Source organism: Mustela putorius, unplaced genomic scaffold, assembly GCF_011764305.1.
Source record: "Mustela putorius furo isolate JIRA1106 unplaced genomic scaffold, ASM1176430v1.1 tig00003962_pilon_pilon_pilon, whole genome shotgun sequence".
NCBI classification, from domain to species: domain Eukaryota; kingdom Metazoa; phylum Chordata; class Mammalia; order Carnivora; family Mustelidae; genus Mustela; species Mustela putorius.
This window is the reverse complement of record NW_025422106.1, coordinates 15,262,701-15,286,023: the sequence shown is the minus strand read 5'-3', so window position 1 is coordinate 15,286,023 and position 23,323 is coordinate 15,262,701. Positions and strand designations below refer to the sequence as shown.

Sequence of the window (23,323 nt, the reverse complement as noted above, 5' to 3'; positions counted from 1 at the left end):
ACACCCAAGGAAAGGGGGATTCCTTAAGGTATAAAGACCTAGAAACTGGGATCATGGGAACAGACAGTGTGTCTGTCCATCACTATTGCAAAGAAAAAAGTTAGCTACAGGGTGATACAATAATAGGGAAAAAATACATTGCATATAGTTAGGAAAAGGGATAATGGCTTATACCAACAGCAATACTAGCTGTCTTTCAGGGTGGTATTTTGGGGTGTTTTTATTTCTCTTTCTGCTTTTTTCAACTTTTTTACAAAGATTTTATACAATTTTGGCGTGCCTGGGTGGCTCAGTGGGTTGAGCCTCTGCTTTTGACTCAGGTCATGATCTCAGGGTCCTGGGATCGAGCCCCGCATTGGGCTCTCTGCTCTGCAGGGAGCCTGCTTCCCGCACCCCTCTGCCTACCTCTCTGCCTACTTGTGATCTCCGTCTGTCAAATAAATAAATAAATAAATCTTTTTAAAAAAAGATTTTATACAATTTTATAATTTCTTTAAAAGTTATTTGAAAATTAGATCTCTGGAAAGGATTATAATACTAGTGTTATTGAATTAAGGAATTAATATTTTGGATAATTTTTCCTTTTTTCTAACCTTTCTATTATGTTAATTATTTTAGTACCTTTACTAAATATAATTTATATGCCATAAAAAGTTCACATTTCTATGAGTTTTAGTAAATTTGTACCATTGTGCAGTCATCATAGGAATCCAGTATAAAACACACATTACTTTTGTAATTTAAAAGATTATGAAGAAGGAGCCTTAGATGGAAGAGTTGGTTTTTCACATGAGGAGAGGACTTCATCATCTGAGACCTGGAGTTGGGGGGAGCAGGCATGCTTGACAGTGAGGGTGGTAATAATCAACCCAGTTGCATATTTTTTATGTTGTGCTCATTATTGGGAAAGTTGGAGATGTGGATGATTAGTGCAATCTCTGGTAAAGAACCAAGTGTTCTCTTTTGAGGTGAGTTTTGTTCCTTTGTGACTATTCTCTAGAATAGATTCTCTTGTGGTAATTACGGCAACTGGGAACCAGGAGACAATGGAGAGAAGTCCAAGCTGTGTGGATAAGATAAAATGCTTTCTTCTACTTACCAGGGCATGAAAGGGAATTTCATATCTGCAGTAGTGATACCAGAAAACTGATTGGTGTAGAACTCTGAACTGTTGCTGGTTGGTGACCGTAGTACATTCATGAGCATGTGTGATGTAGGTCAACAATTAATGTAACTTTCTTTTCTGTACCCACGGCTATGGAACTTCAGAAAAGGCTAAACCACTAGAAAAGTTGGACGGATTTGACTATATAAAAATTTTTATTTAGCAAATAAAAAGTTAAAGACAAATCGTAATCTGGAAAAACACTTTGCAGCAAAGAGTGTCTACCTGTAATAGAGAAAATGACACCCTTCAGTAGAAAATGAACCAAGAACATGAATTAGGTAGTTGATAAAAGAATGAGAAAGGAACAATAAATATACAAGGAAAAATTTGATACTAATGGTAATCAAATGTAAAGCAAAACAATGGTCGATTGGGATTTTTTAGTTTATAAGACTAGTAAAATTTTAAAGAGTGATAAGGGGCACTTGGGTGGTTCAGCCTGTTAAGTGTCTGCCTTGGGCTCAGGTCATGATCCTAAGGCCCTGGGATGGAACCCCATGTTAGGGTTCCTGCTCAGTGGGGAGGCTGCTTCTCCCTGCCCCCTCTCCCTTTGCCCGCTTTGCTCTCTCTTGCACACTTTCTCTCAAATAAATAAATAAATAAGTGAGTGATAATATCTAATATAGGTTAGAGTACAGATAACTTGTCACCCATGTTGCTAATGAGAGTCTAATGTGGTTCAATCTTTGAAAATGTGGATACCATTTGATTTAGTAGTTGTATTTCTAGGAATGTATCTTGTGGGTATAATTGGACAGTAGTACAGGGATATTCATCATTGCATTATTTTAATATTTTCCAAATCATTAATGACCCATATGTTCAACAATAAGTTAGTGGTTAAATGAATTATCAACTGTTGTGACATTATTGGAATGGTAGATATCCATTGAAATATCAAGTGTATATTAAATATATCTAAAATACTAAATATCTATTAATATCTCTCTATCATGTATGGGAAGATACCCACAATATATTGTTAGATTGATTAACAGTTTATGGTTTCTAGTACATCAAATCATAAACTGATTATCTCTGAATGGTGGGACAATAAGTGATTTCAGCTGTTAAAAAATAGTATTATTACATCCTGATATATTACCTAATTTTTGTTAATGGTTCACATGCTTTCCCTTTTATTGTCAAAGAGAACAAAAAACCTGTTTCTTTTGAACAAACTTCAGGCCTTTGTATCTTTGGAATTTTTTTTTGGAAGGACGTGAAACCTTTAAAAATTAATAACAAGATAGAAGAAACATAAATATGGTAGAGATGGACCTTGAGCAAGTTCTTTGACTGCTCCAAGCCAATTTCCTGTAAACTAGGTGACAATAATACCTATCACTTTTAGGATTTTTGAATATTACATAATATATGTAAACTGCTTAGTATAGTTACTGCGCGCTGTAGTGGTCTACTACATTTGTTGCCAGAGTGGGAAGAGAGAGATGTCAGGGAATACTGAGGAAAAAAAAATGCAGGGAGGGAAAGAAGTTATCTTTTAACAATGTCTTTCAAATAGCTGCCATCTCCAGCATTCCAGATCAACTCTCTTCCAGCACTTTCTAGTTGCCTGTAACTGACCTTTCCTGTTCATCTAGTCTACAAACCTTTCTTTAGGCTCTACCCTCTTTTCCCAGTTCGTCTGGCTCTACACCAGAAAAAGGGCTTTCTTGGAGAATAGTGTAAGAGATAAAAGGTGTCGGGATTGAAACTTTTTATCAGAATAGAATAATTGTACAGGGGTCTCTAAGTGACATGTCATCCTTAATACATAGATCTTAAAGACCCTTCTCAAAGGTTACATAATGAAATGTTTGAGAACAGCTGTTTTAGTACAAGAGCTTCCTGAATATGACATTAGCACATGTTAGTGCCCGTGATTTAATAAAGTCAGAACCTCTAACTAAGTGGTCCTGGGACTTAACCCTGTTAATGCAGTTTGTCCTGTTACCTGTGATGGTATCTGTCCTTTACAATGTTTTGCTCTTCTGTTACATTTCTGAAAATAAATCGTGTGTCTGTTAATTTGCTTGCATTTTCAGAATATATTAAGATGGCAGATCACTATGTACCGGTGCCAGGAGGACCAAACAACAACAACTATGCAAATGTGGAATTAATTCTTGATATTGCCAAAAGGATTCCAGTACAAGTAAGAGATGCCAGCGTGTCCTTTCAAACCAGGTTTAGCCATCTGACTGTTAAATGCAAGAGGCTATCCAGAGAAGAACTTTAAAATTTTATATAAAACATCTTTGTTGAAAGTTTGATAAAAGCTTTTTTTAAATGTGGGATATAACAGATCGGGAAAAGAGAGGTGGAAAAAATGAATGAGTCAAAGTAAAATAAATATAATACAGACAGAAGGTTTTAAGTGTCTTTCAGAGATTAAGTTATCCATTGCACCTTCAAACTATCTCAAGTAAGTAAAAGCTCCTGTTTCCAGTGGAATATTCTTAGCTCAGAATATGGTGATATAGAAGCAGATTATTTCTTCCCTATTATATTGTGTTAGGAAATTTAGGGTAAATGTCCTAAAGCCCAGAGAGAAAAAAACTAGAGATTTATATGGCAATATAACCACTGGATATAAATGTGGAGTTGGGTGGACAAAGTAATTGAATCTGTGAAAGAAAACCAATATTTCTAGAAAGGGCTCTGTAGAGTCTACTGGAAAGGCTATGCATTGAGTTTCCTAAAGAGCAGCAAGACTAGCTGAATCTTAATATCAACTTCAACTTATTTTGACCTCTTCAGAGGTTGTGCCATAATGGACTGCTTATTTTTATTCTCTAAAAAGTTTGCCAAGAATCAAGCATAGAAGCTGAATTAAGTGTTAGGATCTTGTGGAGCTATTGTACCTCATGGAGTAGGGCGAGTCTTGTAGAGAGTAACACAGTTTATCATGGTTTTTTTTAGTGTGAATTTTAAGAACAAATCATATTATCTTCCCTTATAGGCAGTGTGGGCTGGCTGGGGTCATGCTTCTGAGAATCCCAAGCTCCCAGAACTTCTTTTGAAAAATGGCATCGCCTTCATGGGTAAGCCTTTCTGACATACTCTTCTTGTCTTTCTGGTTCTGTCAGTTTTGCCTGTGTTCCACTCCATGTTCTGCTTTTCTTCTGTTTAACATGCACTGGGCTCTTATTTTTCATCAGTTAACAACTCTCAGAGTAACCTTCTTCATTTCTTTTTCTTTCTTTTTTTTTTTTTTCTCTTCCTTATTTCTTACATCCTACTTACCTTTCTTCATTTTGATTGTCTTTTCTGTCCTCAGGTTCTTTTCCATGATATATGGAAAAGGCTCTGATTTCCAAAACACTGGCCTTTTAAACTTTGCCCTTAATTTTAAGAAAATATGTGGAGAAAGGGCCTTTTTTATGTAGCAGAGATAATTGAGTATTAGGATACCCTAGCACTGTGCCCTTAAATATGAATCATCACCTTCACATTTAGTGTATAGGTAACATTCTTGTAAGTGAGAGCCTTTTCTTCTGATTTTTTGCTGTGCTATATAGCAGAGAGAGAAATCAAGAGTATATGGCTCAAAGGGTTTCTCTCTTTATCTCAGAGATCTTCCACAACGATGATTATGTATTGTAAACCCTATTAAAGATAAATCTTCCTGGGGTGTCTGGGTGGTAGTGCGTTAAGTGTCTGCCTTTGGCTCAGGTCATGATCTCAGGGACCTGGGATCGAGCTCCCCCATTGGGCTCCCTGCTCAGTGGGCAGCTTGCTTCCCCCTCTCTCTCTGCCCGCCTCTCTGCCTAGTTGTGATCTCCCCCTTGCTGTCAAAATAAATAAATAAAATCCCTAAAAAAAAAAAAAGATAAATCTTCCTTTTGGGTTCCCCTAAGACCAAGGAGGGCACATTTCAGACTTGAACCCCAAACTTTTTAGTCCTTATTTTAGGATTGGTTAAAAAAAAAAAAAAGACCTTTATAACCTGGTGAAGTTGGATCATGAACAACGATAAAGTCAGATTTTTCAGGAATTTAATTCAGTGTACATACCGAACTCTGCTTAAGAGCTCACTACATTAGGTTCTATAAAGGGTACAAAGATAAGTCATAACATAGTAATCCCCCTAATCAAGATCATGATCTCCATAATATGTAATGTAGGGGAGATAAGACAAATACAAAAATAATTACATAGAAGACAAAATCTGTGTGACAGAGATGAAGCCAGAATATTGCAGTCATGGTTCTTTTCTTGTTTTTAGGTCCTCCAAGCCAGGCCATGTGGGCTTTGGGGGATAAGATTGCATCTTCCATAGTGGCTCAAACTGCAGGTATCCCGACTCTTCCCTGGAGTGGCAGTGGTAAGAAACTATTTCTTGTTTGTATTTTGAAGTACGGAAAATCTCAGTATGATGTTTGGGACTGTGGCTTAAGTCTTTATTTTAAGTGTATTGGGTGATGGGCATAAAGGAGGGCACATGATGTGATGAGTACTGGCAGTTATATGCAACTGATAAATTGCTGAACACTGCATGTGAAACTAATGATGTGTACTATATGTTGGCTAATTGAATTTAAATTTAAAAAATTGTATTCTGATATGTGATAAGAAATAGAATCGAGGTTGATTTCTGGTACCTTGTATTTCCTAGCTTAATCAATATACCTGTGATTTTATGATGTCTTAGGAATATAAATTTTATACCAGATGCATAGATGCTAAGCTGTGATTTAAGTGATCTGGGGACTTAATTGGAATTTGGAGAAACTCTAGGAAAACTCACATGGTTCTGTAGATTGGGATCTGCTCTGGGTAGGCTAGAATCTTCTTCAGAGGTGGACTTAGGCAGAATTAGGCCTTTGAACCTGTCTGAGGGGTGACCTGGATCACTAAGAAAAACCTAAAACCAGCTTATTCAAATGTTTGCCTGCCAGTGTTTTCTTAATGCCAGCCCACTATCTATTGGTGATTTGCTTTGCCTGTTTAATACCATTCAACTTCTCCTTTGCCCTTGATGCAGAAAATGAGGGCAATAATAAACCTTTCTTCCAGGCATACAGAAGAATAAAATTTTTCTTGAAATGATTTATAGTTGACTAATCCCTTAAAGAGTGCCATGTGAATCATTATAGCTGATTGCAGTATGAACTTGCCTTTTTTTAGTACTCCAGCAAAGGGAGCAGACATACTCTAAAAGCTCTTTCAAATGGGAATGACCATTGTCTTGAGGCTGAACAGATTTGAACTCTTGTTACTCTGGCTCTCCAGGGGGATTGCAATATCCTCTCCAGAACTGCTGGGTCAAACAGTTTAAAATAAACGTTTGAATTTGTTCTTGTTTGAATGGAGAGACTGTAGCATTCCCCTTGTGGCTGAGTACAGGGACGTTCAGGGAGCATGGAATCATGACTCTGCTGAGGCCAATAAAACCGCCATTTCCATTTCCAAGGGCTCATAAAGATTGAATTATTTCCCAGACCTCTGGCCCTGGAGCAGGCCTGAACACACAAATCGAAGGTATTTTGCCTGCGGAGTTGCTGTGAAAAGTCCGACATGGGTTTTTTGTTTTTTTGGTCTTGTAGGTCCTTGCATTTTTACAAGTTTGCTCCCTGTTTGTTCTCTTGGCTTCTTCTAGGGTCAGAACCTGAGTTGCCAGGTCCTGCAGAGCTAAGTGCCGTTAACCCCAGGGACTGATGAGGCTTTTATGGCATCCCTCTTTCTCACATATACCCTCAATTTTGGAAAAATATGAGAGCATTTGAAAGAAGGAATAGCAGAAAATTGACAAGATCAGAAGCTTTTATAGCAGCTTTCAAGTCACTGTTATCTGTTACAGGTCTTCGTGTGGACTGGCATGAAAATGATTTTTCAAAACGTATCTTAAATGTTCCCCAGGAATTATATGAAAAAGGTTATGTGAAGGATGTGGATGATGGGCTGAAGGTAGGTTACAAACTCTAGGGAGTGATGTCTTTCAACTGACCAGTTAGAGTCACAAAGTAATTTGAAGGCTGGTTCATGATATATACCTGTGATGGCATTGGGATTGTAAGAACATGAGATATAGTTTATAGAGTAAGGAAGTGACCTAGATTTAACAAAAATAATTAAAAATTTTTTTATAGCTTTTTTTTTTAAAGATTTTATTTATTTATTTGACAGAGAGAGATCACAAGTAGGCAGAGAGGCAGGCAGAGAGAGAGAGAGAGGAGGAAGCAGGCTCCCCGCCGAGCAGAGAGCCCGACGCGGGGCTTGATCCCAGGACCCTGAGATCATGACCCGAGCTGAAGGTAGTGGCTTAACCCACTGAGCCACCCAGGCACCCCTAATTTAAATTTTTTTTGAAGCAAACTGCTCCCCCCGGACAGAACATTTCTTAGGTGGCTAATTCAGCTTTAAGGGACTACCAACTCTGCCCTCTACCACCTGTTAGTGTGTGTATGTGGGGGTGGGGGTAGGGGAAGGAGTAACAAACAATTCACATTTTCCCCTGCTTAAATTCAGAACCAGGAAGCCAGGCAGACAGAGAAATGTCAGCTTTATTACAGATAGGTTGGTGAAAATGGCTTCAGTTTGTAGCAACAATCAGATGTGTAAACTGAACATCTGAGTTCTGCCTGCTCATTCACTGGGTACTGGCGGTGCTGAGTAACCCCATACTTTCCTCTGCAGGAACAGAGCTTTTACCATCCAGCTTCTTTGTCACTGAGAACTGACAAAGAGCATATGTTCTGTGCAGTGGGCTGATCCCAAAGGGGAAGAGGTCGAGCTGTGCATGCTCAGTTCCTCCTTCCAAACTGACCAATCACACAATTCACTTTTTCCCTTGGGGAGGGGTGAGGGAGGGAGCCAAGAGAGGCTGGAAGTGTCTAATTTCTGTCCATCCTTGTAGCAACAGGAACCCATGCAAAAGGAGATCCTTTCTCCAACATTGCGGTTCTTTCTTTTATCGTTCTCTCCTGTTTGTTCCCCTTTCACTTTTTAAATAGTTGGAAGTGTCAGTTACGCATGCTTCCAAGTAGATGATGAAAGAGGCTATTTTAGAAAAACACACTACTCGTGTTTGACTTTGTGTGTTATAAATTCAAGAGGAAAACTGAATGCTCAACTAATTTTTCTCTTTTGTTTGCATTTCAAGTTAAGCCTCTTATAATCTCCTTAATAAGAATAACTAATATTTCTAATTGAATTGCAAACGCTATACTCTATGTGCTATCATTTGCCAAAGAGTAGAAGCCCTTTGTAAGGAACTAGCTATTTTGCTCATCAATTAAAATTCCTTTTTTTCCTGGTCATAATTTTAAACGAAAAATTTCTGGTAGAAAATTTGGAAGGCTAGAAAAGAAATGATGATAAAACTACCCATAAACCTACCATCTAGAGATAGATACATATTCATAACACATTAATGCATCTTCTTTCAGGATTTTTTGATTCATAGTTTGTTATCATAAAATGATCATCTTTATTAATAGATTCCCATATTTATAATTATTATAAGTATAAAATTAGTTTCTCAGTATGTATATATATAATGTGTATCTATATATATATATTGCTTAGTAATCCTAGTTTCTTTTCCTGTTTTTATTAGGTATAAGCATTTTCCTTATGATATTAAAATTCTTCTAAAATATCCTAAATAGGAGCACCTGGGTGGTTCAGTTGGTTGTGTTTTTGCCTTCAGCTCAGGTCATGATCCCACCGTCTTAAGACTGAGTCCCGCATCAGGCTCCCTGCTCAGCGGGGAGCCCGCCTCTCCCTCTCCCTCTGCCTCTCCCCCTCCTCGTGCTCTCTCTTTCTCACTCTCTCTTTCTCACTCACTCTCACTCTTTCTCTCAAATAAATAAATAAAATCTTTTTTAAAAAAGTATTCTAAGTGGATGACCTGTGCCTAGAGCCTTCATATCTTTTTAAAAGACCTACCTTCTTACTGACATCCTATGGACTACCCTATTTTTTTTAAAGTTTTTCCACACTTGTGGCTGATTCTTTGTGGTACTTATCACTCAGAAATAACTTGCTTTTATAACACTGTTTCATCAGGCTAACTCTGTTTATAAGCTTAGAAGTGATTAGAGCCAAGAGAATTTTAGAAGAGATGGAACTGTGCATAATCAACTAATTCGACATTTGAAATTACCCTTCTTTCTGTTGGTACATGTTTAGATATTGTTATGATGGAAACTAAATCACTGGGATGTTTCGACAAAGGAATGACTTAGTTATTCTAAATTTTGGCTAACTTTTCCCCACTCTACTTTTGCCATAACAATACAATCTAGACATCTTCTCTATTGTTACATATAAAAGCCACCTCATCCCTTTTAATAATTGATAGTATTCTAATAGATGGACATATTTTGATTTAACTACCTCCCTCCTTAACAGATACATAATAATTTTTAGAAAGTTTTAGGATTGTTACCTGATCATTATTAAATGTCATGAATGCAAAAACCACATGAGTATGTGTTGAAAATTAGTTTTCCTAATTTTTAAAGTACTTTAGTATCTTGTTATGTTTATCTTTTATAAAAAGTTGAGTGAGAAAATAACTTCTGGATATATGAGAGTTCTGTTGTCAGAAGCTGTCAGCATTTTACTAAGTGAACTTATTACACCTTTTTTAAAAATAAAAATTAGTGGTAATACATGAATATCTATATATTATAAGAAATTCCAGTAATATAGAAATAAATACAGTAAAAAGTGGAAGTATATCTACCCATCTTCCTTTTATAAATTACCACTGGTGTATTTCTAGACTTTTTCTTTCAATACCCTGATATGTGGGTGTATGAATGCATGCATAATCATATATAAACTTTAAAAAAGGATATCGGTCTATAGCTCTCTTTTTTGGTGGGATCCTTGTCTGGTTTTGGGATCAAGGTGATGCTGGCCTCATAAAATGAGTTTGGAAGTTTTCCTTCCATTTCTATTTTTTGGAACAGTTTCAGGAGAATAGGAATTAGTTCTTCTTTAAATGTTTGGTAGAATTCCCCCGGGAAGCCGTCTGGCCCTGGGCTTTTGTTTGTTTGGAGATTTTTAATGACTGTTTCAATCTCCTTACTGGTTATGGGTCTGTTCAGGCTTTCTATTTCTTCCTGGTTCAGTTGTGGTAGTTTATATGTTTCTATAACTTTAAAAAAGATATAGAAGCTTTAAAAAAGATTTTATCTATTCATTTACTAGAGAGAGAGAGACAGTGCAAGCAGGGGGAGGAGCAGAAGGAGAGGGACAAGCAGAGTCCATGCTCAGCATGCAGCCTGACATGAGGGTTCGATCCTATGACCCTGAGATCATGACCTGAGCCAAAATCAAGAGTTCGGTGCTTAACTGACTGAGCCACCCAGGTGCCCCGTAAACAAGTAGTTTTATTTTGTTTTTGTTTTTGTTTTTTTTGATGTATACAGGATTGTCTTAAGTTGAACAATATGAAAATGCCAGTATTCAACAATTCCCTTTTTTTTTTTTAACCTACAAAAAATGGTCACTTTATTTTGGTTCAACCTAATGCTACAAATACTGTTAAGACTTCTTTTTTCACCTATGTTGCTACTTTTTTTTTTTTTTTTTGGCCTATGTCTTTAGGACCTTTCTATTTTACTACTTTTGGACCTACCAATGACAGCATTTTTTTTTTTAAGATTTTATTTATTTTTATTCAGAGAGAGAGAGAGGGAGAAAGGGAGAATGCAAGCAGGAAAAGGGGCAGAGGGAAAGGGAGAGAGAGAATTCTAAGCAGATGCCATGCTGAGCACAGAGCCCAACATGGGGCTCAATCATGACCTGAGCTGAAATCAAGAGTGGGTCACCCGGATGCCCCCAATGACAGCATTCTTAAAGGAAGAAGGTGCCAGTTTTCTCCTTCACTGTTAATAATAATACATTTTTCTCTTGTTCTTGAAGGCAGCAGAGGAAGTTGGATATCCAGTGATGATCAAAGCCTCAGAAGGAGGAGGTGGGAAAGGAATCAGAAAAGTCAACAATGCAGATGACTTCCCCAACCTCTTCAGACAGGTAGAATACAAGTTGTTTTTGTTTGATTGAATTTACAGGTATATCAGAGATACATGATTTAACTCACACTATATATACAAAGTGCTATGTTGTACACCAAAAACTAATGTTGTATGTCAATTATACCTCAATAAAATAAAAGATAATAATAAGTCATTATATAATTTGGATGTCCAGAAAATATTTAATTTTTAATTTTGTCTGTAAGTACTCTAGTCTTTCTCTCTAGCTCCTATCTGCTTATTAGTGATGTCCAGTTCAGTGTAAGGTTTTTTCAATAAGGAAACTCAAACAATAGTCATTCACTCTTCTGTAGAAGTGCTCAGTTTCTCAGATAGCTCTTCCCTGTATAGTGTAGTGGTTCATAGGACCTCATAGTGATAGGGAAGAGTCAAAATGCCTTTCTACATATTTGTGTTCCCCTATTGCTGGCACTGTAAATAAAGTATGTGGTTAACTCCTGATCTGGATGCTCTTGGCTTGGCCAGACTCAGGCTCTCTGATTGACTTTACCTCACTTTAGTTCAAACTGGCTGCAGGCTCTGCAGTTTTTGCTGTGTGTCCCATCTACCTGGCCAGCTCCCCAGTCTACATCCTAGTCTGTGCTGCATGGCCACCACACGCAGATGCCCTATGGCAGGTCCACATCCTATAACTGAGGAGGGCTAGGAAAAAAACCTCAAATCTCTGTCTAACCCTCTGATTTGCAGCCAAGAGATGTGGCCAGACTAGAAGTTACTTGTGAAGGCCAAAAAAATGATCTTGTTTCAGAATCTTAGAGAGATAATTTGGAGACACACGTCTCCTTCTTTACTGCCCTACAGCTACCCTCACATACTTGACTCACTTTTTTTCTCCTACCAGAAAAAGAGGAATAAGAAAAAGGAAAATTGGGACACATTCTGGCCTTTCACTCTCTTAGCTTCCCACTGTTTTTATTTTTTCCCAGCATTTTTTACTTTGCATTACCCTTTACTAGTGTCTCTAGCCACCTTCTATTTGGCCTTTTTCTTTTTCTAAAGACCATTCAACAGCAAACTGATAGGTGTTATTTTGTTGCACTGTCCTATTTTGAATGTCAGAATTCAAATATTACCCTTCTTTTTCTTTGTATACCTTTTGTATTTTGCCTAATTTCATAGGTAGATCAATGCCTCGTGGGGTCTAAAGAAAAGGTCTTTCACTCTTAGAAGTGAAAGAAAAAAAAGTTTAATTTTTTTAAAAAGTATAACTAGTTGATTCTTCTAGTTGAAGAATCTAGAACACTAAGATTAGGAAGTTTTACGTGAAAGTCCTCAAGTTCAAATAATGATTAACTAAATAACAAACCAATCCTCCCATTGAGAACAAACTAGAATAGCTGGACAAAAAATTTTTTAAAAGTCTATTTCAAAGCATTAGAGACTTTTCAAGACAGTGAAGAGTTAGGGGGCTAAAGTATAAGAGAAGAAGGAAACATGAGGAGGTGGCATTTGAAGCCACTTTTTTCCTAGAGATATCTTCTAGTTTGAGAAGAAGCAGTTAAAAAGCTGATTGGAGTTTTCAACAGTCAAAGACTTAAAAGACAAAACTTAGCCTTTAGAGTTTGCTAAGGAAGGTTCCCTGCAAAAATCTCCCAGATTTTAGGTTGGGATCTTAAAGACACTATACCTTAGGAGTAAAAATAAACTGGAAATAGACCAGCCTTCAGAGGGACTAAATCTCAGCTTCAAGATACTCAAACTTTGATTCAAGCAAGGGGTTCTAGGTGGTGTTGTCACTATCCACCAGAAAGAAGCACATTTAATAACATCCAGAACCTCAAATTATTTTTTTTTATCTTTCAAATGCTGTTATCAAATACCATTTCAGAGTAAGCAGGCATATCAAATTACATGACTGAAAATCAAGAGAAATAGAAGTCAGTTTTAAACAGACCTGCAGAGATTTTATATAATGGATCTTTCAGACAAGGATTTTGAAGTAACTATACTTAATGTATCCAAGGAAATTAAAGACAAGAATTTGGTTGGAAAACTGGAAACTAAAGAAGAAACAAATTCTAGAACTGAAAATACAATAAAAATAAGTCAATAGAAGAGTTTAATAGTGTATTAGATGCAGTTGAAGAGAGAATTAGTGACCGGAAGATAGCTCAGAAGAAAATTCAGACCAAAGCATGAAGAGACAAAAGGATGAAAAATACAGAAGAGAGCATGTAAGAGATTATTTGCAAAAATGATCATGATAACTCCTCCCATCTCTCTATACACACCCCTGTGATTTTTGCCTTTCCTCCCACCAAGAAAGACCCCCCCCCTTTGAATTTTGACTAGCCTTGTGACCTGTTTTAACCAAAAGAATGTAGCAGAAATGGTATATAAATTCTGACGTCTAAACCTCAAGTGGTCTTGTAGTTTCTGCCCTTGCCTCTTGAATTGAGCCTCAGACTGACAAGTGAAGAAATCACTCTAGCCTTTTGGAGAAAGAGAGGCCACATGATGTATAGATGAGTAGTCCCAGTTAAGACTTCCTAGACCTGGATGCTGACAGCACTGTATTTGGGACATACAAGTGAGACCCTATTAGACCATCCTACCCCAGTCCAATTGCCAGATTACTGCAGCTGCATGAGCAGCTCCTGGCCAGGATCAGCAGAGCTACCTGACTGTGTGCCCTGATCAAATTGCTGTGAGCAAAAAAATAAAATGGTCAGTGTCCTAGGTTACTAAATTTCTGGTGGTTTGTCAGGCATCACTGGGTGACTGCCACAGAAATTGATACCCCAAAGGTGTGATGCTGTCATAACAAACAAACAAACAAACAAACAAAAAAATTAACATTGACTTTAAGACTAGCTCATAGGTGGAGGCTGAAAAAATGATGAGATAGTTAATGAAGCCCAGAGGAATGGAATGGTGAATAAACTGTTAGTGGAGCCTGGATAGGCAGTGAGGAAATTGTTAGTAGAGTCTGACAAAAAGGTTAACACGTGTTCTGTAATGATGGAACAATTGCCTGAGGTAACTTGGAAGATAATGTATTTAATGAACTCATGGACCTAGTTAAGGAAATCTCTAGACAGTGTTGAAAGCATCTGTTAATTCCTTCTGGTTACTTATGCTAAGGAACTATATAAGAGAGATGAGCTAATGAAGGTGTTTCAAGCTTGTTGAGTTTGAAAATAGAGCTTTTTCTCATTCCCAGTCTCCACCTGGCAAAAGAATCTCAAAGTAAAAAATGACCTCAGGGTAAAGGCCAAGTCAAGAATACCTGTGAGATCCTTTAAGGTCTCAGAAATATTCAAGATACTCCTGGGTAGATTACCCTCTCAGTTAACAGGAAAGAGCTTCAGAGAATCTTAAAGGTGTTATTCCACAGCAGCCTGATATGCCCAAAGTATAGAGATATGCCCAAAGTATAGAGATATCTTTTGGGGCAAGGAGTAAATCTCCCAGTGTGATTCGTAGGAAACCCACAACATTTTCAAGAAACTTGTATTGATGATTATACCAAAGGGTCTGAAAGGGTAGTTCAAACTTCATAGAGGCTCTGTGTCTTCAACTTCTATCAACAGGAAGCAGACTGAGAAAGCTATTCAGCTGTAAATACCAGTCATTTCTAATAAAAAGATTTGTCAGAGAACAGGGCTGGGAAGAGGGCAGAGCTAAAAGCAGAGAAGAGCCATGGATTAGGGAGATCACTCCCTAGTTGCAGAACAAGGACCCTAACAAAATTTCCCTGTCCCTATAGTCAAGGAGCCCAAGCTGTACCCATGTGGATTTCAGAGTCACTGTGGAACAGTGACTGCTATGTACTTCCCATCTTCTCTTCTTTGAACAGGAATATCTTTGACAGTTATCCTTTCCCCATCTCATCATTAATTATTGGGGGTGTTGGGGCAGATAACTTGTCTTTTTAGTTCCCAGATCGTTGGATCAAGAGAAACTGCACCTGGAGGAGCTGCTCCCAAGGAGTCTCATTCGCATCTGGACATGATTCATGAGAAAATGGACGTCAAGCCTGATGCCATGATTGGATGACTTTGGGGGTCTTGGGAGGGGGTGAGTCTATTTTGCATGTGGGAGGTATATGAATTATTGTGGCCAGAGGGTGGACCACAGTAGATTGTTTGCAGAGATGGCCGCAATAACTCCTCCCATCCTTGTATGTATATTCTTTTGCAATGTGATTGCCTTTCCTCTCATCAAGAGGTGGCATCTCTTTTCCCACCCCTTGAGTCTTAGCTGGCCCTGTGGCTTGCTTAAACCATTAGAATGTGCCAAAAGTGGTGTCGTGTACATTCTAGAGCCTAGAGCTTGTGAAGTCTTGCAGCTTCTGCCCTCACCCTCTTGGAATGCTGCATTGAAGAAGCCTGATCTAGCCCACTGGAGGATGAGAGTCCACATGCTATAGAGATTAGCTGTTCCAGTCAAGGCTCCCTGGATCTCTCCACCGATAGCGCAAGTCACCAGACATTTGAGTGAGACCATTCAACCCCACTTGAACTACCAGGTGATGATATGCATACAAGTGACCACAGGCAAGTCCAGAAGAACTGTCCAGATGAGGACAGTATCATGAGCAAATAAAATGATTGATGTCTTCAGCAATGATGTCCCCTGAGTCTTGGGGAGACTTGCTACATAGCAAAACAGCATAAAAGACATATGGGATACAGTGAAACAATCTAACATCATGGGCTTTGACTCTCAAGAGGAGAGAGAGGATGGAACAGAAGCAATATTTGATGACATCATGGAGCAGAAACAGTATTTGTAGAGATAATGGCTAAGAATTATCTTGAACTTAGGAAAGATACCAAGCACAGATTTAAAAAATATATATTGTGAGCCCCACAGGACAAATACAGAGAAAACCACATCTAAGATAACCGGAGTAACTCTGCTACCTCACCACCCCCGTAAAAAAAAAAAAAAGAGAGAAGATCTTAAAAAAGAGAGAAGATCTTAAAGCAGCTATAAAAAGATTACTTGCAAAGGAGTAACAATATGATCAATAGCATGACGTCTCGGTAGAAGCAGTGGGAGCCAGAAAACATTGGATGATCTTTAAAAGTGCTACAAGAAAACACCTGCCAGGGTAGAACTCGATCTCCGGTGACAGTGTGCCCCAGCGCTGAATATCCAAGTCCTTTGAGCACAACACTGTCCGTGATGTAATGCGAACCAAGAAAGCACCTCGTCTGGAGCAGGGTGTTCATTTGGCTGTCTACAGTTGATGGCAGGATTTTACCCTTTTGTGGGATTTGTGTGTGTGTCTTTCAAACTATTTTGTTTTTTTCACTTTTGTAACACATCGGTGTTCCTGTGTTTCCTAATCACCAAGTAGTGCTGGTTACATAACAAAGAATGTAGGATCTTAAAGATAGATGAGGGCATGAACTATGTTTTATTCATTGCTGTACTCCTACTAATTCACGTGGTCCCTGACACTTCTAGGCATCTGCCTGTTGAAATTGAAGCAGCTTATCAGAATGGAAAAAAAATGCTTACCACTTAAGAATTTGTTTTATTTCCTTTCCTAATGTAGGTTCAAGCTGAAGTCCCTGGGTCTCCTATATTTGTGATGAGACTAGCCAAACAGTCTCGTCATCTGGAGGTACAGATCCTAGCAGATCAGTATGGCAATGCTATCTCTCTCTTTGGCCGTGACTGCTCTGTACAGCGCAGGCATCAGAAGATTATTGAGGAAGCACCTGCTGCTATTGCTACTCCAGCAGTATTTGAACATATGGAACAGGTGTGTATATGAAAAGCTGTCTTTTTTTTTTTTTTCCTTAAACAGGACTACTGCTCCTTCAGTTCTTATACCAGTCTGCAAATAGTGAAATTTCAAACAGTGGTTCTAGATAATTGATAAGATTATATCCTTTTCCTAAAGGACAAATGATTCTGCTGTTCTCCCTCTAAACATTTCAGGCTCTCAATCATTTCACGTTTTGAAAAAAATTTAGTGTACTTTTTTTTTTTAAAAGATCTTATTTATTTATTTGTCAGAGAGAGAGAGAGAAAGCGAGTAAAAGTGGGAGGAACGGCAGGCAGAGGAGCAGGTTTCTGACAGAGCAAGGAGTCTAATGTGGGACTTGATCCCAGGACCCTAGGATCATGACCTGAGGCAAAGGCAGATACTTAACTGACTGAGCCACCCAGGTGTCCCTAGTGTACTATTTTGAGTAGAGGTAAAGAAAAGAAATTTTGGGATTTTTAAAATCTTACTGTTTTATATATATGTAGTTAGATTTTATTTATTTGAGATAGAGAGCACATGCACAAGTGGGGGAACAGACAGAAGGGGAGAATCTTTTTTTTTGCCCAGATTTTATATATTTACTTGGGAGAGAGAGAAGGCATGAGCAAGGGGAGGGGCAGAGGGAGAAGCAGGCTCTTTGCAGGGCTCGATCCCAGGATTCTGAGATCATTACCTAAGCCACCCAGGCACCCCTACAGGAAGAGAATCTGGCAGACTCAGCACTGAGCATGGAACCCAACATGAGGCTCAATCTCAAGACCCTGAGATCATGACCTGAGCTGAAACCAAGAGTAGATGCTTAACTGACTGAGCCACCCAGGCACCCCTGATTTTTTTTTTTTTTTCCAACAAGCTCATGATAAGTGGGTAATTCCATTTTCTAGTTGATTATCTTTGAATCTTCAGATGTATTTATTCAAATCCATTACCTCTTGAAAGGTCCTCTACACATCTCTAAAGTTTATATATTCTATATTTTTGTGTAGAAAAGAATCAGCAGTCTTGCTGGATCCCTTGGAAACAGTTGTAGTTTATGGGTTTGAACGTGATCTTTTCTGGAATAGTGACTGAGTCATCTTACTGGAAATATATTTTCCATCTCTTTTCTCATGAATTTCAAACAAGCTAAATATATGGTCATCTGTGTTAGAAGTTTAATTCCTACACTGTGTGAATTTATTAAGAATCATTCTTTAACTGTTATAAAAAAAGAGGCCTCCAAAATTCAGTGGCTTAAACAAGATATAAATTCTCTTTCTCATTCTCACCATCATTGTGAGATGAATTGATACCAGGGTTTATTGCTCTGCCATTCACTAGGAACAGGGTCAGCAAACTACAGCTTCTTAGCCAAATCCAACCTGCCAACTTTCTTTGTAAATAAAAAGTTACTTCATCACAGCCGTACTAATTGATTTATGTCTGATCTGGCTGCTTTGTTGCTGCAGTGACAGAGTTGCGTGGTTGTGGCAGAAACTCCATAGACCACAAAGCTGAAAATAATTACTATCTGGTTCTTTAATGAAAGTGTTTGCCAACCCTTGCCCTAAGCTGTTATTATCTTCATGATTAAAGCTTCCTCACAAGATGAGGTTCATATGGTAGCCTGTGGGAGGAGGAGACAAAGGACTAGGAGGACAAGCATGTAAAAATGTGATCTAGAAGTTACCCGCATTACTACTTCTTTTCATATCCTTTTGGCAAAATTCAGTTACACAATCACACCTAGCTGTGAGGGATGTTGGGAATTGTAATCACTAACTGGGTGGCCATTTACTCAGCTGAAATTGAGGAGATGCTATTACTAGATGAATGACACACAGAAAAATCACTGAAGGGCATTTAATAATCTGCCTCACTCTGCTCCTCCAGCTACCCATTATCTTTTCACACCCCTTTTCTCACTGTACTTTCTCACTAGCATTCTTAGTCTTTCCCCAAAGAAGATAGCCCAAAGTCTCATCAGTCCAGAGTTACTACAGTCAGCTCGGAGTCCAAGATCTCTAGGTCATGTACAGTTCTCTGCATTAAATGTTCATGTGGCTTTTCATGGGCCAGTGGCCTAAAAATACAAGTTATCTACCCCTGGTCACCTCCCTCCAGCATCTACCCAATATACAGTGGTGGAATATGAACAGGATAACTCCCATTTGAAAAAAAGAAGAATGAAAAATATACAGTAATCATTGGCCCATAGCAGTTAGCAGATCCTTCTCGGCAGGAATTGTGATGATTTCAGTTAGCCCTTTCTCTGCCTCTGGTTCTGCTCTCTGGCGGTAAATCCCTAGCCCATCATCCCTGAAGTACCTGGCTTTGCTCCCTGTGAAGTTCTTCCTCCTTGAGTTTTCTGTGTGATTGGGCCTTGGAGACTATGCCTTCTTTGGCAGAGTTGGTGCAAGAGTGGAGTCACAAATATTACTCCCATTATCAATCATAGGCTTTTCAAGGCCAGGTTTGTGGTATGTTTAGAAATACAGTTCCTTCAAAATTTAGTTTTCTGGATTATTTGCATCCAGCCAGCTTCAGAATAGGAGTAACCATACTCCCAAGATTTCTAGATACATTGTTTTCCTCTATTAGTTGATCTTTGATACTGGGTTGCTTTAGGGTGAAAATCTAACCTGGTTTTGGGGTACAAAAGCAGTTGGTTTTTTCACAGTCTGGCTTTTTCTAACTTTTTCTTAGGGCTTATTTGGTGTGTTATCTGCTGTCCAACTTATTATGGAAAACAGCTTACCGAATGTATCGTTATGCCTAACAATGAGGCCCTAACCTCATTGTTGGAATCAAACACTTGATTGTTTTGATTTTTGCTTGATTTGGTTCAAGCTACCCACTTTGATTCCTTGCTACCCACTACTCTGTTGCTAAGCTAACATCCCATATTTTAATTTTTTTAAATAGTAGCATCCTACCTGTATTTTATAATTTCTGTATTGATTAGTAGACCGGTTAAGCAGTTTAATAAAAGATCTAAAAAATAAAATGGCCTAGATGAGGTAGAAGTTTCTCTTCCCTTCCCATCATAATCTGAGGTGAGCTCTCCAGGGTTGGTAGGACAGTTCTGCTTCCTGAGGCCATCTTGCAATTCAGGTTCTTTCTGTTTTGTTCTGTCATTCTTAGTATGTTTTCATCTGCATGGTGGAAACTGACTTGAACTGTTGTGACTGTGTTCCAGAACACAGAAAGGGAGAAACTAGGAACAGAGGAAAAGTACTTTCCTTTCCAAACCTGATTGAGGGCTTATGCATATTACTCACAAATGTTGACATTACGTATGTCAAAACTGAGTCACTAGCTATAAGAGAGGTTACAAAGTCTAGTCTATAGCTGGACAGCCATGTTTCTGGGATGATTACTAGGAATACTAAAAACCAGGACACCCTGAATAGTCTGCCATGATGGTGTGTTTTTTGGTTTTGGGTTTTTTTTTTTTTTTGCCAGCATACACTTACAGCTGAGAGGGTGAGGTTGCCTGTGATCCCAATTGAGAAATGGTTTTCCCAACTCTGGATTGAGTTTGCCATCCATGTCTTAGGGGCCTTATTTAGTAATCAGGGAGAGTGAAATTTACTCTTGTGTGGCTCAAAGCCTTTGGAGGCACTTAAAAATGGTGAACATTTGAGTCAGGGAGAGAGAGAGGGGCTACAGTGGTCTGGCAGCTGGTCAAGATTGAGATATACTTATGTCGACTTACATTTCTTCTTCAAGTGTGCAGTGAAACTTGCCAAAATGGTTGGTTATGTGAGTGCTGGGACTGTGGAATACCTCTACAGCCAGGATGGAAGCTTCTACTTTCTGGAGCTGAACCCTCGGCTGCAGGTGGAGCATCCTTGTACAGAGATGGTGGCTGATGTCAACCTCCCTGCAGCACAACTCCAGGTGAATCACCCTGATCTTGGCTGAGTGAGTTGCCTGCAGGAGTTCTGAATGTCCAGGATGCCTGAGAAACGGGTTTAACTGGTGTCTGCTAAGAGAGAAGCACCTCCTATTAGAATCTCATCTTGTGTTCATCTCATGCTGTATGGGTTGTGATGTGTGGGTTGGTTTTCCTGATGTGGCACAAATCTAGTAGTACTACCATGTTTTTTAGGCCAGACTTGTTTGGGAGAAACTGTCATATTTTAGAAAGAAATTTTTAAAATAATTTGCTTTATTCAATTAATTTAATTTTAAAAAACCTTATGACTTTGTCCTCTTCTCCTTTTTTTACTCACGTTCTGTAATGAAGCAGAGTGGTGGTGAATGTTTTTCCTGGCAAGACTCTGGCGGCACTTGTTTATTTTTGTACTGTTTAAAGTGCGTGTTGTTAATCTTGTTTTCTCCATTCGGCCCAGGAAACAAATGTTATGGGAGGCAGTAATGGCCAATGGTGAGGTTTGATATCATTTGTATTGAACATGTTCTTTGCCCACAATGGGAGTGCCTTCTGGGTTCCCATTAAGTACAAAAAATTTATATACTTTCTCCGTGGTTTGTGGGAATAATTATGAAATAATTATGACACAGGACTTTTCAGTTGTCTGAACTTCTTGGATAGTCATGTACGCTGACTCTCCCATTATGTATTTTAATCCTGTTCCCTTAATGGAGTGATGTCAGCAGACACACAGACAACTTGGGTTCCTTACTTGATTGTTGTAGAATACAGGCTGCAACAAAAATAGAACATTGTAGGTGGTGGCTACTAAAATGAAAAATCTTGTAAGTAATTAACCTCCACATTTTAAGGAAAATACCCTTGAAAAAAATGAGTGATGTTTTTCTTTTCAGATTGCTATGGGGATCCCTCTATACAGAATCAAGGATATTCGTATGATGTATGGGGTATCTCCCTGGGGCGATGCTCCCATTGATTTTGAAAATTCTGCTCATGTTCCTTGTCCAAGGGGCCATGTTATTGCTGCTCGGATCACCAGTGAAAATCCAGATGAGGTAACTCATCACTTAAAAGTTTCACACTTTTGTTTTTTCCTTGTGAATTTTAATATCCATATGGTATCTGAAGACCTGCTTCTGTAAGAATCTTGGGACTTCCTCTGGAGAGGGAAGTTTACAGAAGTCTCAGCCAAGCAGACAAATAAGTGATCACTGCTTCATTGACCATTTCATCCAACTCTGTCATTACCGAGTCTTCATTGGATCTGTAGTCCTGAATGTTGGCTCTCGAGCCTTTCTGATTTTTGTGCATCATTTCTGCTTCCCTCTGTGATTAACACAGAGCCTAAACAATGAATATATAAATGCTCTCTTCCTTAGAAATATATTATGGTTTCTCCTATTCTTCATTCTCTAACAGGGTTTTAAGCCCAGCTCAGGAACAGTTCAGGAACTGAATTTCCGTAGCAATAAGAACGTTTGGGGTTATTTCAGTGTTGCTGCTGCAGGGGGCCTTCATGAATTTGCTGATTCTCAGTTTGGTCACTGCTTCTCCTGGGGAGAAAACAGAGAGGAAGCGATTTCGTGAGTATAAGAACCTTTGATTGCATTTTTTTTTTTTTGAAGATTGTATTTATTTATTTGTCAGAGAGGAGCAAGAGCGAGCACAGGCAGAGTGGCAGGCAGAAGCAGAGGGAGAAGCAGGCTCCCTGCCAAGCAAGGAACCCGATGTGAGACTCGATCCCAGGACGCTGGGATTGTGACCTGAGCTGAAGGCAGCTGCTCAACCAACTGAGCCACCCAGGTGTCCCTCTTTGATTGCATTAAAAAAAAAAAAATTGTGTTAATCTGTGAAGGTATGAGCTTGGGAATGAGAATCATTTTTCTGCTACAGAAGTACTGATATGGACAATGTTTTAGAAGAAACACATCTTCAGTTGTCCCTGCATTCATGTTGTGTTCAATTACACAGTGTTTGGCAGATGGTTTTCCATTCTGAGTTTCTTCAAGGATTTCACATATTTCTGATAAATTTGTAAAATTGATTGCTTTAAAGAAATCACATTTTTCCAGAGAAATAATAGTGTTTTGGGGGGGGGGTAGATTCTTGACCAAGAGCTTGGCACCATATAAAATCATAGATAAGATCTGTTATTTGTCATCCAAATAAAGGTATGGCTGTAAATGCCCTACAGGCTTAAGTTTTTTTTTTTCTGATCCAGACCATTTATTTGCTTGTGAAATTACATACATTAAAAATGCAAAATAGTTATGAAACATAGCTATATATGTTTTCAAGAACAGAAGGCTTATGTCTAGTTTCTAGATAAAATTTATTCCTTTTCCCCTTTATGTACATTACTAGAGTTATGAATTTGATGAAAAAATTAATGTACTGGTTTTGAAAGTCTTTTTTTTTTCTGAAAACAAAGTTAAATCTCAAAATTTCTTCAAAACTTAGGACTCAGATGTGTAGTCCCCTTTCTTCAGTGTCCACTGCTGGCTGTTTGTTTGTTTTTAGATTTATCT

At 38.5% G+C, this 23,323-nt stretch overlaps 1 protein-coding gene across 8 annotated transcripts in view; it reads left to right on the top strand.

The window, feature by feature from the left end:
• ACACA (acetyl-CoA carboxylase alpha) overlaps positions 1 to 23,323 on the top strand; it is a 283,911-nt gene that overhangs the window by 100,363 nt on the left and 160,225 nt on the right. For all 8 annotated transcript variants that reach the window (XM_004747175.3, XM_004747176.3, XM_004747174.3 and 5 more), the window contains 9 exons: positions 3,217 to 3,326; positions 4,134 to 4,215; positions 5,400 to 5,498; positions 6,975 to 7,081; positions 11,054 to 11,164; positions 16,697 to 16,906; positions 20,627 to 20,797; positions 21,689 to 21,850; positions 22,215 to 22,378. In XM_004747175.3, the coding sequence (XP_004747232.1) occupies positions 3,217 to 3,326; positions 4,134 to 4,215; positions 5,400 to 5,498; positions 6,975 to 7,081; positions 11,054 to 11,164; positions 16,697 to 16,906; positions 20,627 to 20,797; positions 21,689 to 21,850; positions 22,215 to 22,378 (1,216 nt within the window). The remainder of the gene's footprint in view (positions 1 to 3,216; positions 3,327 to 4,133; positions 4,216 to 5,399; positions 5,499 to 6,974; positions 7,082 to 11,053; positions 11,165 to 16,696; positions 16,907 to 20,626; positions 20,798 to 21,688; positions 21,851 to 22,214; positions 22,379 to 23,323) is intronic.